Here is a 12,953-nt window from a genome sequence, read left to right as displayed (position 1 = left end):
GTTGTATTGGCTACAGGGGCCTCTACGTTAGGGGCTAAATTGGTACTTAACCCTTTTTTTTTATGTAAAGATAATAGATTACACATTGGACATTTTATGCTAGCACATTGGACAAAATGAGATACTAAATTGGCGGGAAAATGGCCAAACTTAGCTGCACTTGGCTTTTATATATCCAAATGGTGATTCAAAGGAGTCAAGATATATATCATACAAAAAAAGAATTATTTCAACATCTAAATCATGAAGAGATTTACGATGAATTTATCACTTTGATAAATAAAATTCATGGTTCAACATTTGAATATTATAGGTGATGAAAATCATCTTTTTTTTAAATTGTATTTTTTTTATAGCAAATTCATAATATTTAAATTTATAGTGTATTATTAGGACCAGGACTTATTTGAACTACACATCCTATATAGTGTGTGGGTTAGTGTGATGCAAAAATGAAACATAACATGCATTTAAAAGAATAAAAGATGAACTTGGATTCAAGATGAAACAGACATACATTATACATAATTTTATTCATCAACATATGAAGATAGGTTTTAATCGATACATATATATCTCATACAACAATATTCCATACACGCTCTATGTTACGTAAACCTATTTCATTAACTAGATAGGCCCAACATGAAACTAGTACGGTAATAATCAGATAAAGAATATCACAATACTTTTTTGAGAATGGCTATCACAATACTTTTAACAACAAATTATTTGATCTTTTATTTAACAACATAAATAATAATACTAGCCAGTAGTAGTACAGTAGTACTAATTCGAAATGGAGGACTAGTCTAATGGCCACCGCCACCTCCAAAGCCCCCACCGCCACCAAAGCCGGCACCAGCACCGGCACCGGCACCACCACCAAAACCACCACCTCCTCCTCCTCCAAAGCCACCTCCACCACCTCCTCCTAATCCACCTCCACCACCAAAACCTCCACCCACTCCATACCCTCCTCCAACTCCACCACCAAAACCACCACCCCCTCCTCCGCCAAAACCTCCACCACCACCTGCACCTCCTCCTAGTCCTCCACCTGCACCACCTCCGACTCCCCCTCCACCACCAACACCTCCCCCGCCTCCTAGGCCACCTCCACCACCAAGACCACTGCCTCCACCTACTCCGCCACCTCCTAAGCTGCCCCCACCACCTAGACCACCTACTCCGCCGCCAGCACCACCTCCTAAACCACCTCCTCCGTTGCCGCCACCAATCTTATGCTTATACCCTTTCTTATGCCCTAAACCTTTCCCCGGAAAAGTCTTACGCGGAAAATGCTTCTTATGCAAGAACTTCTCATTATTCTCATCATCAGCAAACGCCACGTCACCAACAATCAAAACCACCAACACTAAACCAACAACACAACGAGAAAACGAACCCATATTATCACAAACCAGCAAACCCTGATCAACACATGCATGCAAAACATGATTGGTTGTTTGCGTATTTATAGCCAATCAAATTATCTCATAACCACATATTCACATAGTCATCTGCATTACCTTCTCCAACTGTCTCCCAACTATAGACATTTCAAATAAATCCACACAACTGGCAAAATTACTTTCTGCATTATATTCATGAGTTCTCGTGCAATTGGGATTTTGACTTTGAGAAATTAAATTTTGGACCGATAACCGTCCCTGGCTATTATTTATGTTCATGAACCAATCTATATAATATATAAAAGAGGAGTTTTCTCCCTCTACCATTTTTTCTCTCTCTTCTCCCATCAATTTTTTCATTATTTTTCATCTCTTTTTTCTTCTACAATTTTAATACTTTTTTAAATAATATCAAATTTAATTTATGAAGAAATATTTAATAAGCATCTTATGTTTAAGTTTGTAACAAAATATTTAATATGGTATAAAAATTATTAAAAATAAATTTAAAACAAATAAGTTCCTAAAATTTTAAAATATTCTATTTTCTTTCTCTTTGTTAAAATTTTACAATTCTTTTATTTTTGTCTGTGTATGAAAATATTTATTTATATGAAAAAAATTGATGGGAGAAGAAAGAGAAAAAATAGAGGGAAAAAACTCCCCTTTTATATATTATATAAATTTTAAAAAAATGAATTTCTTAATTTTGTGAAAGAAATTTTGTTTATGGGTTTAATTGTAGTACTTAATGAACTTTGGGGTGTTAGTTGCTATCAATGTTATGTTAAGGGCTTAAGTGTAATTGGGGTGGTAACGTTAGGGGTGTTTTTGCATATTAACCCTTTAATATAATGTGTATATATTATATCATCTTAAATTTTTTCATGCATGTTTTGATTTAGACGAAATTAAAATTTAGGGCAAATTCTGAAATGAGCTAATGTTTATGTATTTATACTACAACTTTATATAGCTAAAAAAATATATCAAAATTCACTAATAATTTTTGGATTTACAACCAATTAACGCCTCAAAAAAATATGTTGTAAAATGAAACTCAATAAAAAGTAATTAAAAGTTCCAAAAACCCTTTCAAGACCAATAAAAAATTTGAAAGAAAAATATCTAGATATTTTGGTGGAAATTTTAAATAGATAATAATCATCATTAGATAAAAAGGTTTTGTCAAGTTCTTTGTCATTCATTTGATATGCCTCCAATTATAACATGATTTCATTTTTATTTTAAGACTACTATCTTCATTCTAAATATAATATTTTAAAATATAATTTTTTTGTTATCACCAACTATAAGATGGTTTCATCTTCATTTTCATGCTACTATATTCACATACTATAATATTCTAAAATATACTAATTTTTTTTTACTATTTTAATTAAATAAATATCACTGTGCATCGCACGGAGTAATACTAGTTTGATCAATAATAATTTGTTCGTGCTTATAATTACGAGCGGAAATATGTTAGGCTAGCTACTCTACCATTGCTAACCCTAGCTTCAAAAAAACCTCATATTGTTTAATAAGTAGTGGTAGTTAATCGTTAAGAAAGTTTATAACTTTGAAACTAATCAAATTAAAGTTGGTTTCCATTCTTCTCAAAAAAGAAGTTGGTTTCCATTAATGCCTTTTTGATCAGTTTAATAGACCGACATATTCATGCCTACTTATATATAGTGTATATTAATTGTATGATTTAATGAATATAGTTATCAACTTTATTAATTAAGTAATATGATAAATAATATGCAGTATTTCATTTATGATCATTATTTACTAACCAACATTCCCGTGTAATACTTAGAGCCGTCAAAATTGGCCCGTCTGATGGGCTCGATAAATTAGAGGCCCAAAAAATCCCGAGGCTAAAAACCCATCCGTCAAGTAGGCCCGTCGGGCTAACTAGGCTTTGGGGCTAAAAAGCCCAGGATCTTTGAGCTTTTTGGCACGCCCATTTTTAATTAATTATATATTAAAAATATTAAAATAGAAAATTAAAATTAGAATCACTCATTGTGCTACTAATATATGTATGTATTATTTAACAAACTTATTTTTCACTTATGATTTTTTTTATTAAGCAATTAATATTTAGATCTTTTTTGTTTTCTTGTAATATAGATGCGCAAAAAGATGAAGAGATACGATTGTACAAAGAAGACCCAGATGTCGTTGATTATGAATTATTAAGACTTTAAATTTGTTTAAATACTTTATATAAAGTTGAAAATATATGTTTTCAAATTCAAGGTTTAATTTATTAAGTAATTGATGTGGATTATTTTATGTTATTTTTAAAACATATTTTACATTTGTATATATTTTGACTTTATTTATTTATTTAACCATGTCGTTTAATTTCAATATTCGACGTACATCGCACGGATGAACGTACTAGTTACTTTATACGTTTGTAGATTTTATAGAAAATTAAATTTTTACTATAAGCCAACTATAATCGATATTTACCTAAAAATACCTTGGGATAAACTTACCTATCAGATATCCTATATGATTTGTTTTTTACTTGGAGGATGGAGAGCGATAGAATTTGAACCTTAGACAAATGCCCTACATGATAAAGAATTAAAAAGTCTGTCAAAACCTCGAATTCTAATCAGATTGATTCAATTGCCAAAATCTAATTATACTGAAAAAGTAAAAAACAAAAAAAAACCAAGTTGCTACTTCGTGTGTGAATATAACCCTAGACAGATGTCTATATGATAAAGAATTTAAAAGTCTGTTAAAATCTTGAATTCTAATCAGATTGATTCAGTTACCGAAATCTAAATAAACCATGTTGCTACTTCTGTGTGTGAATATATATACCTGACGATTTTGCAGCAATCTCCAAACAAAAGCAAACATCCGTCTCCTCTTTTTCCTTCATTATTATTCTTTTCCTTCTTCTTATCACTAGTTTTGCCGTAAAATCTTGCAAGCATGGATCCAAAAACTTCAAGAGTTTCATGGAGCAACCACAAGAAGAGGTTGCATTTGCCATTCGGGTACAGATTCGACCCGACGGGTGCTGAACTGGTAAAATTTTATTTGATTCCGAAACTGTGGGGCGAAGAGCTTCCATCAGACTACATTATGGATCTTGATGATGTCTACCGGTTTGAGCCTCACCAATTTCCTTTCAGTAAGTTGGGACAGCTTTAACATGCATGCTTCTGATTTGCTGTTTCTCAAATTTGCTTCAGCTTTTGAACTTGTCTTTTCATGGTTTTAAGGTTTGTCTAAGTGACTAGTTTTGATGTTTTTTGATACGGGTATCAAGTGTTTGGTCCAATGCTTTGCTCAATCTGGTGCAATGTGTTATTGTTATTCAAATCGAAATTCAAGCATCACTTTTCAAGTTTGATTTTTCGATTTGTTATCTAATAATTTGTTCTTGTACTACTGTTATTCAAATTAAGTTCATGAATCTAACGGAGGAAAGATACCACCTTTCAAGTTTGAATTTTTGTCATCTAATCCTAAAAATCAAGTATGATCACTGATTCTATAGTTACTAATAAGATAGAAGATACTTTTATTTTTGATTTGTCATAATTATGATCACTTAATTTTATTTTTACTAGCAACTGAGAAGTTCCAGCATGAGTAGATGGATCATGGAGATGTTACTAGTTATTCAATCTTTACTAGCAAGAGATGAGATACTTGCACTAGCAAGTAATAAGTTTAGAGTAATGTGTCAATACTAATATCTTCAATGAGTCTCAAGCTGCTCTGCATTCTAAGGGACGATGGGATAGAAATTTTCCAAGTTGGTTGCTTTATATTGTAGCTATTGATTCCACTCAATGAATATTTTGTTGTGCTCTTTAAAAAGAACAACATAACAACCTTCCAAAGCTACATATCCTTCAACTTGTCACATCAAACTACAAAAGAAAACCAACTAATATAGGACTAGTAGTTACACCTAGTACATAAAAAATAACTTATTCCTCTTCACATCAATACACATATGATACATATGAATATCTCCTGCATCTATTAAAATTGAAACTCAATTACTTTTATTCTTCAGATCAATTAAAGTATGTAAAGGAAAATGAGGCATTCTTTTTCACATTGGATTCAAGGAAAGACTCAGCAGAAGAAAGCCAAATTCGAACTACACCCAATGGCTATTGGAAAGTTTACCAAGACGGTGTGCCCATTCATCACTCCAATGAAGTCATTGGATTTGCGACCAAGCTCTTCTTCCACGATGTCCATGGAAATAAAACTGACTGGAAGATGATAGAGTACAAATGTCATCCCTCTCAAATTCCTACTAACACTAGCAATGTAAGTATCGACATTCTTTCTCGTTTTATGCCCCTGGTAGCGTTATTTATATCTATTGGAACTTGTTTTTTCTAAATTAGATAGATAGACTTGCTAATTATATAGAATTGCCATGTATGATTTGTAGAGGGAACTTATCACTCCATGATTGTTTATGTATATTGATATGTTCAGCTTAATTTAGTATTTATATTACTTTTTTTTTATGAGTACATATCGATTTATATGAGTCATGACACTACTTATTTATTTTTCAAAGAAGAGTTACATAGCTTGCAAAGTCAAGTTAGGTATAAAGGAGGAGAAGAAGTGTTTGGTGGAAGAAATATCAGAAGGTGAAAATGACATCAATGGAAGCAATAGCAGGGCGAAAAATATATAACTAGACCTTTTATTTTATATTTTTACTATTTTGAGTTGGAGTTACTAGGGTATCGATTGTTGACGATTTGACCTCACCCTTCTTTTGTAGGCAAACTCTTGTGCATCCATAAGCACGGTACATCCACCCTAATAAATTCTGATTATGATTAGCAAATCCTAATTGGTTTTAATTAAGATGGATACACCATGCATTCGGATGCACTCAAGTTTTTGCCTTTATTCTTCCTTCCTTTTTTTTGGTGTAACCTCACTGGTGTAACTTAAGATAGATTCTTTTTTATAGAAATGCATTCTTTTTTATGGTGTAGACCTCACTCTTGTAACTTTAGTTTAAGAGGGTGTTTGGCTGAGCTTATAAACTCCTCAAAATAGCTTATAATCTGTTTAGGAGCTTATAAGCTCCTTCAAAGTGTTTGGCAAAATAAGCTCCTAAACAGCTTATAAGCTCCAAAAATAAGCTCCAAGAGCTTATAAGCTCCTCAAAAAATAAGTTCTTCTACCCCAACTTATTTTTTTATAATCTCATATGCAACAATCATTTTACAAATATTTTTTAACTATAATTTATTATTTTTATCATTAATCATTTAAGTTCATTTCTTTTCGATTTTCTCTCTCTAAAAAAATATTTTCTCTCTCTAGCAAAACATTCTCTCTCTAGCTTATATGCTCAATTATCCAAATACTTTGACAACTTATAAGCTCTTAAAAATTATAAGCTCTTGAAACATCTTATAAGCTCAAGCTCTTTAAAATAAGCTTAGCCAAACACCCTCTTAAGTCTTTTTTATAGCAATGCATGAAGGACGTAAATTTGAAAAGGGTAAATATTAATTTATGTCCCAACAATTTTGCGATCTTTTAGTTAACATCCCAATCTATGCATATTGTTATGTTAATCTCCAACCGACGTTTTAGTAACATTCTATTATTGTTCTTCCAGTAGGATTCTGAAGTTCATTTGTATATGTGGCTAACCGGAGAGTCACATTTGACTACCACACAGATAATAATAAATGAATAAACATAAAAGTAAAATGGCCAGGACGTCATCGTTTCTCTTTAAGAGGGCTTCTCCACCCTCATCCCCAACCTCGCCCTCTGGCTCCGCCTTTCAACTGTAAGGGAAAACACTCATTAAGGAATATTTGGATGGTTGAGTCGAAGGTTAAAAGCAGCTAACGACAGACTATTTCGGATATGAAGTTAAGCTCACGCCATGGGTAGGCATGCCAAACAGTGTCTTATTCCCAAGGGATTCCAGCCGTTTGAGAAAGAAAGCCGTGTGATTGATGGCTTTTTAGGCCTTGACAAGATGAAGATTTTTAAGTATTACTTAACGATTTTGGTTGAGTGATGAAGGAGACTTTCGACTGAGAAAAACAAAAACGACTGTTCTTCGTGTCAGTGCAGATGCGCCGACTTTCAGGTGCGACCCTAACCACAAGGATGATTAGATGACAACAGGCTGCCTACTGTTGTAAAGCCCTTTGAATGTAGAATACATTAGGCTTTAGTTTCACGGTGTTTGGTCATCTTTTCAGGTGTAATTTTGGCGATGAACAGACACTACCACAGTACAGCTTAGTAAACTTTCAGGCACGATCCCGGCCACATTGGTGACCGGGATTCGGATGACAATGGGCCGCCTATTGTTGGAAAGCCCTTTGAAGGTAGAAAACATTAGGCTTTGGTGTTGTGGCATTTGGTACCTTTTCAGGTGTAAATTTGGTGATGAACAGACACTGCCACATTAAACTTTCAGGTATGACTCCGCCATTGATCAACGTCCTAAGAGGTGGCGCTGCCGAGGAATGACGCTGTCTGTCCATTTCCAGGCTCTATTGTTTAATCTATGTGGCAGTCAGATGTGGCTCTCCGATTAGCCACGTATACAGAACGTCGGAATCCCACCAGAAGGACATTAATAGAATTTTTTTGAAATGTTGGGGACTAAAATAACAATATGCTTACGTTGGGCTGTTAACTAAAATGTCGGAAACATTTTGACATAAATTGATATTTACCCATTTGAAAAGTACTAGTATACTTATTCTAGTTTAAAAATTGGAAGTTATTCGTATCAAGAACAGAGTGTTTAGGGTTATCCAGATCCCTAATACTGTTGGCTCTAAGTTCAACTAATCATATAATTTTAGGCTCTGAATTAAAATGATGAGAAGATAAATAATCCATGTTTTAAAATACATCAGAATCAGAAGTAATTCAATTACCGTGGGTTAAAACACTCATTCACCATCAGGTCATGAGCATAAGGTTAAAAACGTATGCATGAGAAAACAGACAGAGAGACAGAAAAATGGAACTGTCAAAGCATACTGGGGGAAAATAATGTAAGAGACTATCCCATTAGACTGTTGGTTTATTGCACATGACAATGGCGTACCTTTCTCCATCGAGCTTCAAGTCCATCCCCCTTATATCTCAGTATCAGAAATCTCAGCTGCTTGCTCCTGAAATTAAGTTGAGATGTGAGCACATCTAGCATGCAGAACAGAGCAAACAGCAGATCAAGGCATGACATGATATAATAACTTCATCTGATCATGAACTATATAAACTAACAACTGGAAACGCACAATTTGATTTAAGTTTATATGGAAAATTCAAGAGTTCCGCCTAAAGATAGTACGCGGAATTGCGTCCTGAGCCACCACCTTATTTTGCTTTATTAGAATCAAGATCACATTCTTAAAAGATAATGTACAATCTTCACAACCTAGAACTTGGAATAAAAGATAATACAAAAAACACTATGGCCTTGACGTACTCCAAAGGAGTTCAAGTAGAAAAATAGCCTTTGAATGAGTTCCTCAGTTGTTAAACACATTCAGGTCTTAGCAGAAGCATCAGCAATACATTTTGATGCAGAAAAATGAAGATTGTTTCAGCATTTTTTAGAAGTTACTTATTTTATTTTTCAAACTGTTCCTCTCTTAAATGTCTTTCTATATTCAATTCAATTGGGTTTCATCCACAGTCTTTTGAAGTTAATTTCAGTGGGGAGAAATGGAATTTAACTCATTTGCCAACACTTCCTATACCTTTCAGTTTCACTAACTTCACTGACTTTGCTTACACGGAACTTTAAAGCATCATTTTTCTGAAGCCTGTGAAAGAACAAAGGAAGTGAAACATTATAATAGGAGGGACAACTGACAAGATAATACAAAGTCTCATTAAATATAAGGTAAATTACAGATCCATCATAACTCAAATGCCATTTCTGCAACCTTTACTATTGAATTAGAGGTCAATGATTCGATTCGGTTATCATCTTCCATGTTGACTAGAGGACCCATAAAAGCAACGAATATAAGCCAAAAATATCATTATATGCCAGTACCACTGAGTTTCTCTAATCCTACTGATAATATGCATTAAACTTAATAACTCTGAATATTTTACTCTTCCTTTTACTCAAACTTATAAAGTGGCTGTCTTAATCACTCTTATCACAATTGAGAACTGCTCCTTCGTCATTATCAAGATTATTCTCTCAAGACAAAGGCGCCAACAAACCAAATCCGGCTCAAGCATAAACCTCCACATGCATAACCTTAAAGGTCCAAAATTGAATTTGGGACAAAGTTCGATAGCATTCCTTTGTTCTTTTGTCTGAGGTAACCTCTATGAACACAATCTAAAAAGCATCAAAACAAGTCCAGATCAAACAAGAGTTAAATTAATAATAACACGAAACATGAATAACACATACACATTCAAAGTCAGTCACGAGTTAACATTTTCAGGGAGATACAGTAAAACAAGGACTGATAAACGCCAAAACAACAACGATGACTAGAGAGAATCGATTGCAGCTAAAGAGCTAGAGAGTATTTGATTTTTAAATAATTTAGCTGAAATATAATTATTTTTAAAAAAAACGAAGAAAAGATCAATGAGAAACGCTAAAATCTCCCCTCACGGCCTCACCTCCGCCGCCTGTAACTCACCGGAGTAAAAAATTCCCGGATGAAACACTAAGGAGGAGAGAGAGAGTCTGTTTCAGCCGGCGGTGAAGAGAGACTTTGACATCGGTCGGTGGAGAAGAGAGACACGAGGGAACGTGGAGAGAGACAAACACGCGCGAAGAAGAAAAAATAACGAAAACACAGAAGGAGGGACTACTCATAATCTCTTTTATTGTATAATTATTTTTATAAAAATAAAAATTATTATTATATTATGAACTCTAATTAATATTTATTATTAAAAATTAAAATTTAAAAAATTATATACCCTAACTTTGAATTAATTAATTCAAATTATTTATTATTAATTCAAATAAATATAAAAAAATAATTATAAATCCTAATTGAATGAGTAAACTTGTTAATTATCTTTATATTATATTAAGGGTTAATAGCCAGAAAATACACGAACTTTCATCGGAATTGTATATTGCACATGACCTTCAAAAATAGCCCCATAATACACCACCTTTTAATTTAGTCGCAAATTGCACCTTTGAAGTACCCAATCGTGATGCAATTTGCGACTAAATTAAAAGGTGGTGTATTATGGGGCTATTTTTGAAGGTCGTGTGCAATATGCAATTCCGATGAAAGTTCGTGTATTTTCTGGCTATTAACCCTTATATTAAAGCATAATCAATTAAATTTGAAGAAAAATAATTAAAAATTTAACAAATTAAGAATGATACACGATGGTACACACTAAATTATGAGATAGAGAATCTCGTTTTTTGAGAACTAATGCATCGGTATTTAGGCATGATTATCAATTAACCTTAACAATCTAATTTTTTTAATAAAAAAAAGTTCTTTCTCCTTCTTTCATGTATAATTTATAATTTAATTAAATTCTACAGTTTTTATACTTGATTAATAATTCACTATAACTTAAATAATCCACTATAATTTAAATATATTTTCCTTTTTTTATTATTTATTATCATATTTTTTTATTTATAAAATGTCAAATGACATTATCTTACTATTTGATTAAAAAAAAAGGGTGATGAAAGGTTGGTTTCGTGAATATATAAGATTTTTCTTAAAAATAAATAAGACTTTTTATTCATAGCAACTGAAAGAAGATAATTTAATTTCTCAATATATTAGCTATATTTTTTCTTACAAATAAATAAAACTTTTCTTCGTTGCAAATAATATGTCTGTTTAAAACAAATATGATAGCGTAGAGATGTGACTTTTTTATTTTATAAAAAGCAAATGAAACTCTTTTCTTAAACGCGTGCCTTTGAGATATTTTGTAAAATAAAATGAAATTTAATCATTAATTTAATTAATTACTAAAAATTAATTATGATCATTGAGTATCCTATTAGATGAATTTTGTTATATGTTGCTACATACCATGTAGTTGCCACAAAAGAGTCTGTCCCTATGTATTAAGATGCATGACCATAGATTTTACTCTCTTCATCCTATTAATAATGTCTCATTATTTTTGTCACAAAAATTAAAAAAAATTATAGTTAATTAGTGTATAAAGTGTATTTATGAAAAATCTAAAGATTATTTTAAGTGAGTTGGGTTCATTGTTAATTATATTTTAAATGATTAATCTTTTACTAAAAATAGTATGGGACATTATTAATGAGACGTCACAATATAGTAATTAGGACAATACTAATGAGACGAATATAATATTAAATTTAAATCGTGATTATATAATGAGTTAATTGCACCAAATATCACCAACTTTGCCCGAATTTCATTTTTCCCATAATTTTAAAAAAATTCATTTTTTATCACAGATTAAATTAGTCATTCAATTTTCCCACGATTTTTAGCTCCTCTCAAATCGGAGATGACGTGGCGCTGATGTGGTTCGCCGGCACACGCCACACACGTTCCACTCCGACGATTGAAAAAATTGTATTTTTTTATTACACCAAATATCACGAACTTTGTCCGAATTTCATTTTTCCCATACTTTTTTTTTTCATTCTTCCCAGAATTCCTCTCTTCTACCTTACTAATAGGGGTGGCGTGCAGCAGTTGGGCCGGCGACTGGCGATGTCGCGGCGTGGAGAAAAGGGGTGGCATGCAGCGATTGGGGCGGCGACTGGCGACGCCGCGGCGTGGAGAGAAGAGGGGAAGCGTGCAGCGGTTGGGGCGGCAACTGGCGACGCCGCAACGTGGAGAGAAGAGGGGTGGCGTGCTGCGGATTTTGGTGAAGGAGACAGCGAGAGTGATTTTTTTCACATCAATATTATGTGTAAATTTAAATTCACATCAATATTATGTGTAAATTTAAATTAATATATATTTCACATCAATATTATGTGTAAATTTAAATTCACATCAGCGCCACATCAATTTTCCGGTCATCGGAGCTAAAAATCGTGGGAAAATTGAACGACTAATTCAATATGTGATAAAAAAATGGAATTTTTTAAAATTATGGGAAAAATGGAATTCGGGCAAAGTTGGTGATATTTGGTGCAATTAACCCTTATATAATTAATTTTAATTATAATTATAGTTAAAAGTTTAATTAAATCATAGTTTGAAATAAATAAATCTTTATTGGAGATTAATAAATCCTAATTAAAAACTTCATTAACTGTTGAAATAGAAATTTTATTAAAAAAGGAAAAAAGAATCGTTTAGAGGCAAAACAAAATCAGGCGAAAACACCCACAACTATGAGAAAATATTAAGAGGGTTGTCCTCATCCAAAGAATCTTCGTCGTCCAACATATCTTCCCATCTTTCAGAAACCACGGCTGACATAGCTCAAGCTGCGTCGGAAGAAGAATGAATCACAAAATTTTGCAGAGTCGCACCTCCAGCCTGAGCATGTTGC

General features: G+C 32.8%; 1 protein-coding gene and 1 long non-coding RNA gene across 2 annotated transcripts; one reads left to right on the top strand and one right to left on the bottom strand.

Moving 5' to 3' along the window:
- Positions 1–503: 503 nt before the first annotated feature.
- LOC131024162 (glycine-rich protein 5-like) lies at positions 504–10,098 on the bottom strand. The gene is made up of 4 exons (XM_057953664.1): positions 10,089–10,098; positions 9,197–9,262; positions 8,539–8,605; positions 504–1,433 (listed from the first exon to the last, which is right to left on the bottom strand). The coding sequence occupies exon 4, from the start codon at positions 1,410–1,412 to the stop codon at positions 813–815; it is 600 nt and encodes a 199-aa protein (XP_057809647.1). The 5' UTR covers positions 1,413–1,433; positions 8,539–8,605; positions 9,197–9,262; positions 10,089–10,098; the 3' UTR covers positions 504–812.
- On the top strand, positions 5,614–6,212 carry LOC131024163 (uncharacterized). The gene is made up of 2 exons (XR_009101676.1): positions 5,614–5,747; positions 6,007–6,212. It is a non-coding gene; the product is annotated as an uncharacterized LOC131024163 (long non-coding RNA).
- Positions 10,099–12,953: the final 2,855 nt, after the last annotated feature.

Source organism: Salvia miltiorrhiza, chromosome 5 (assembly GCF_028751815.1).
Source record: "Salvia miltiorrhiza cultivar Shanhuang (shh) chromosome 5, IMPLAD_Smil_shh, whole genome shotgun sequence".
NCBI classification, from domain to species: domain Eukaryota; kingdom Viridiplantae; phylum Streptophyta; class Magnoliopsida; order Lamiales; family Lamiaceae; genus Salvia; species Salvia miltiorrhiza.
This window is presented reverse-complemented; position numbering and strand designations above follow the sequence as displayed.

Bases quoted from the DNA above. Each gene is read 5' to 3' on its own strand.
- LOC131024162 (XM_057953664.1), bottom strand. From the start codon at position 1,412: ATGGGTTCGTTTTCTCGTTGTGTTGTTGGTTTAGTGTTGGTGGTTTTG.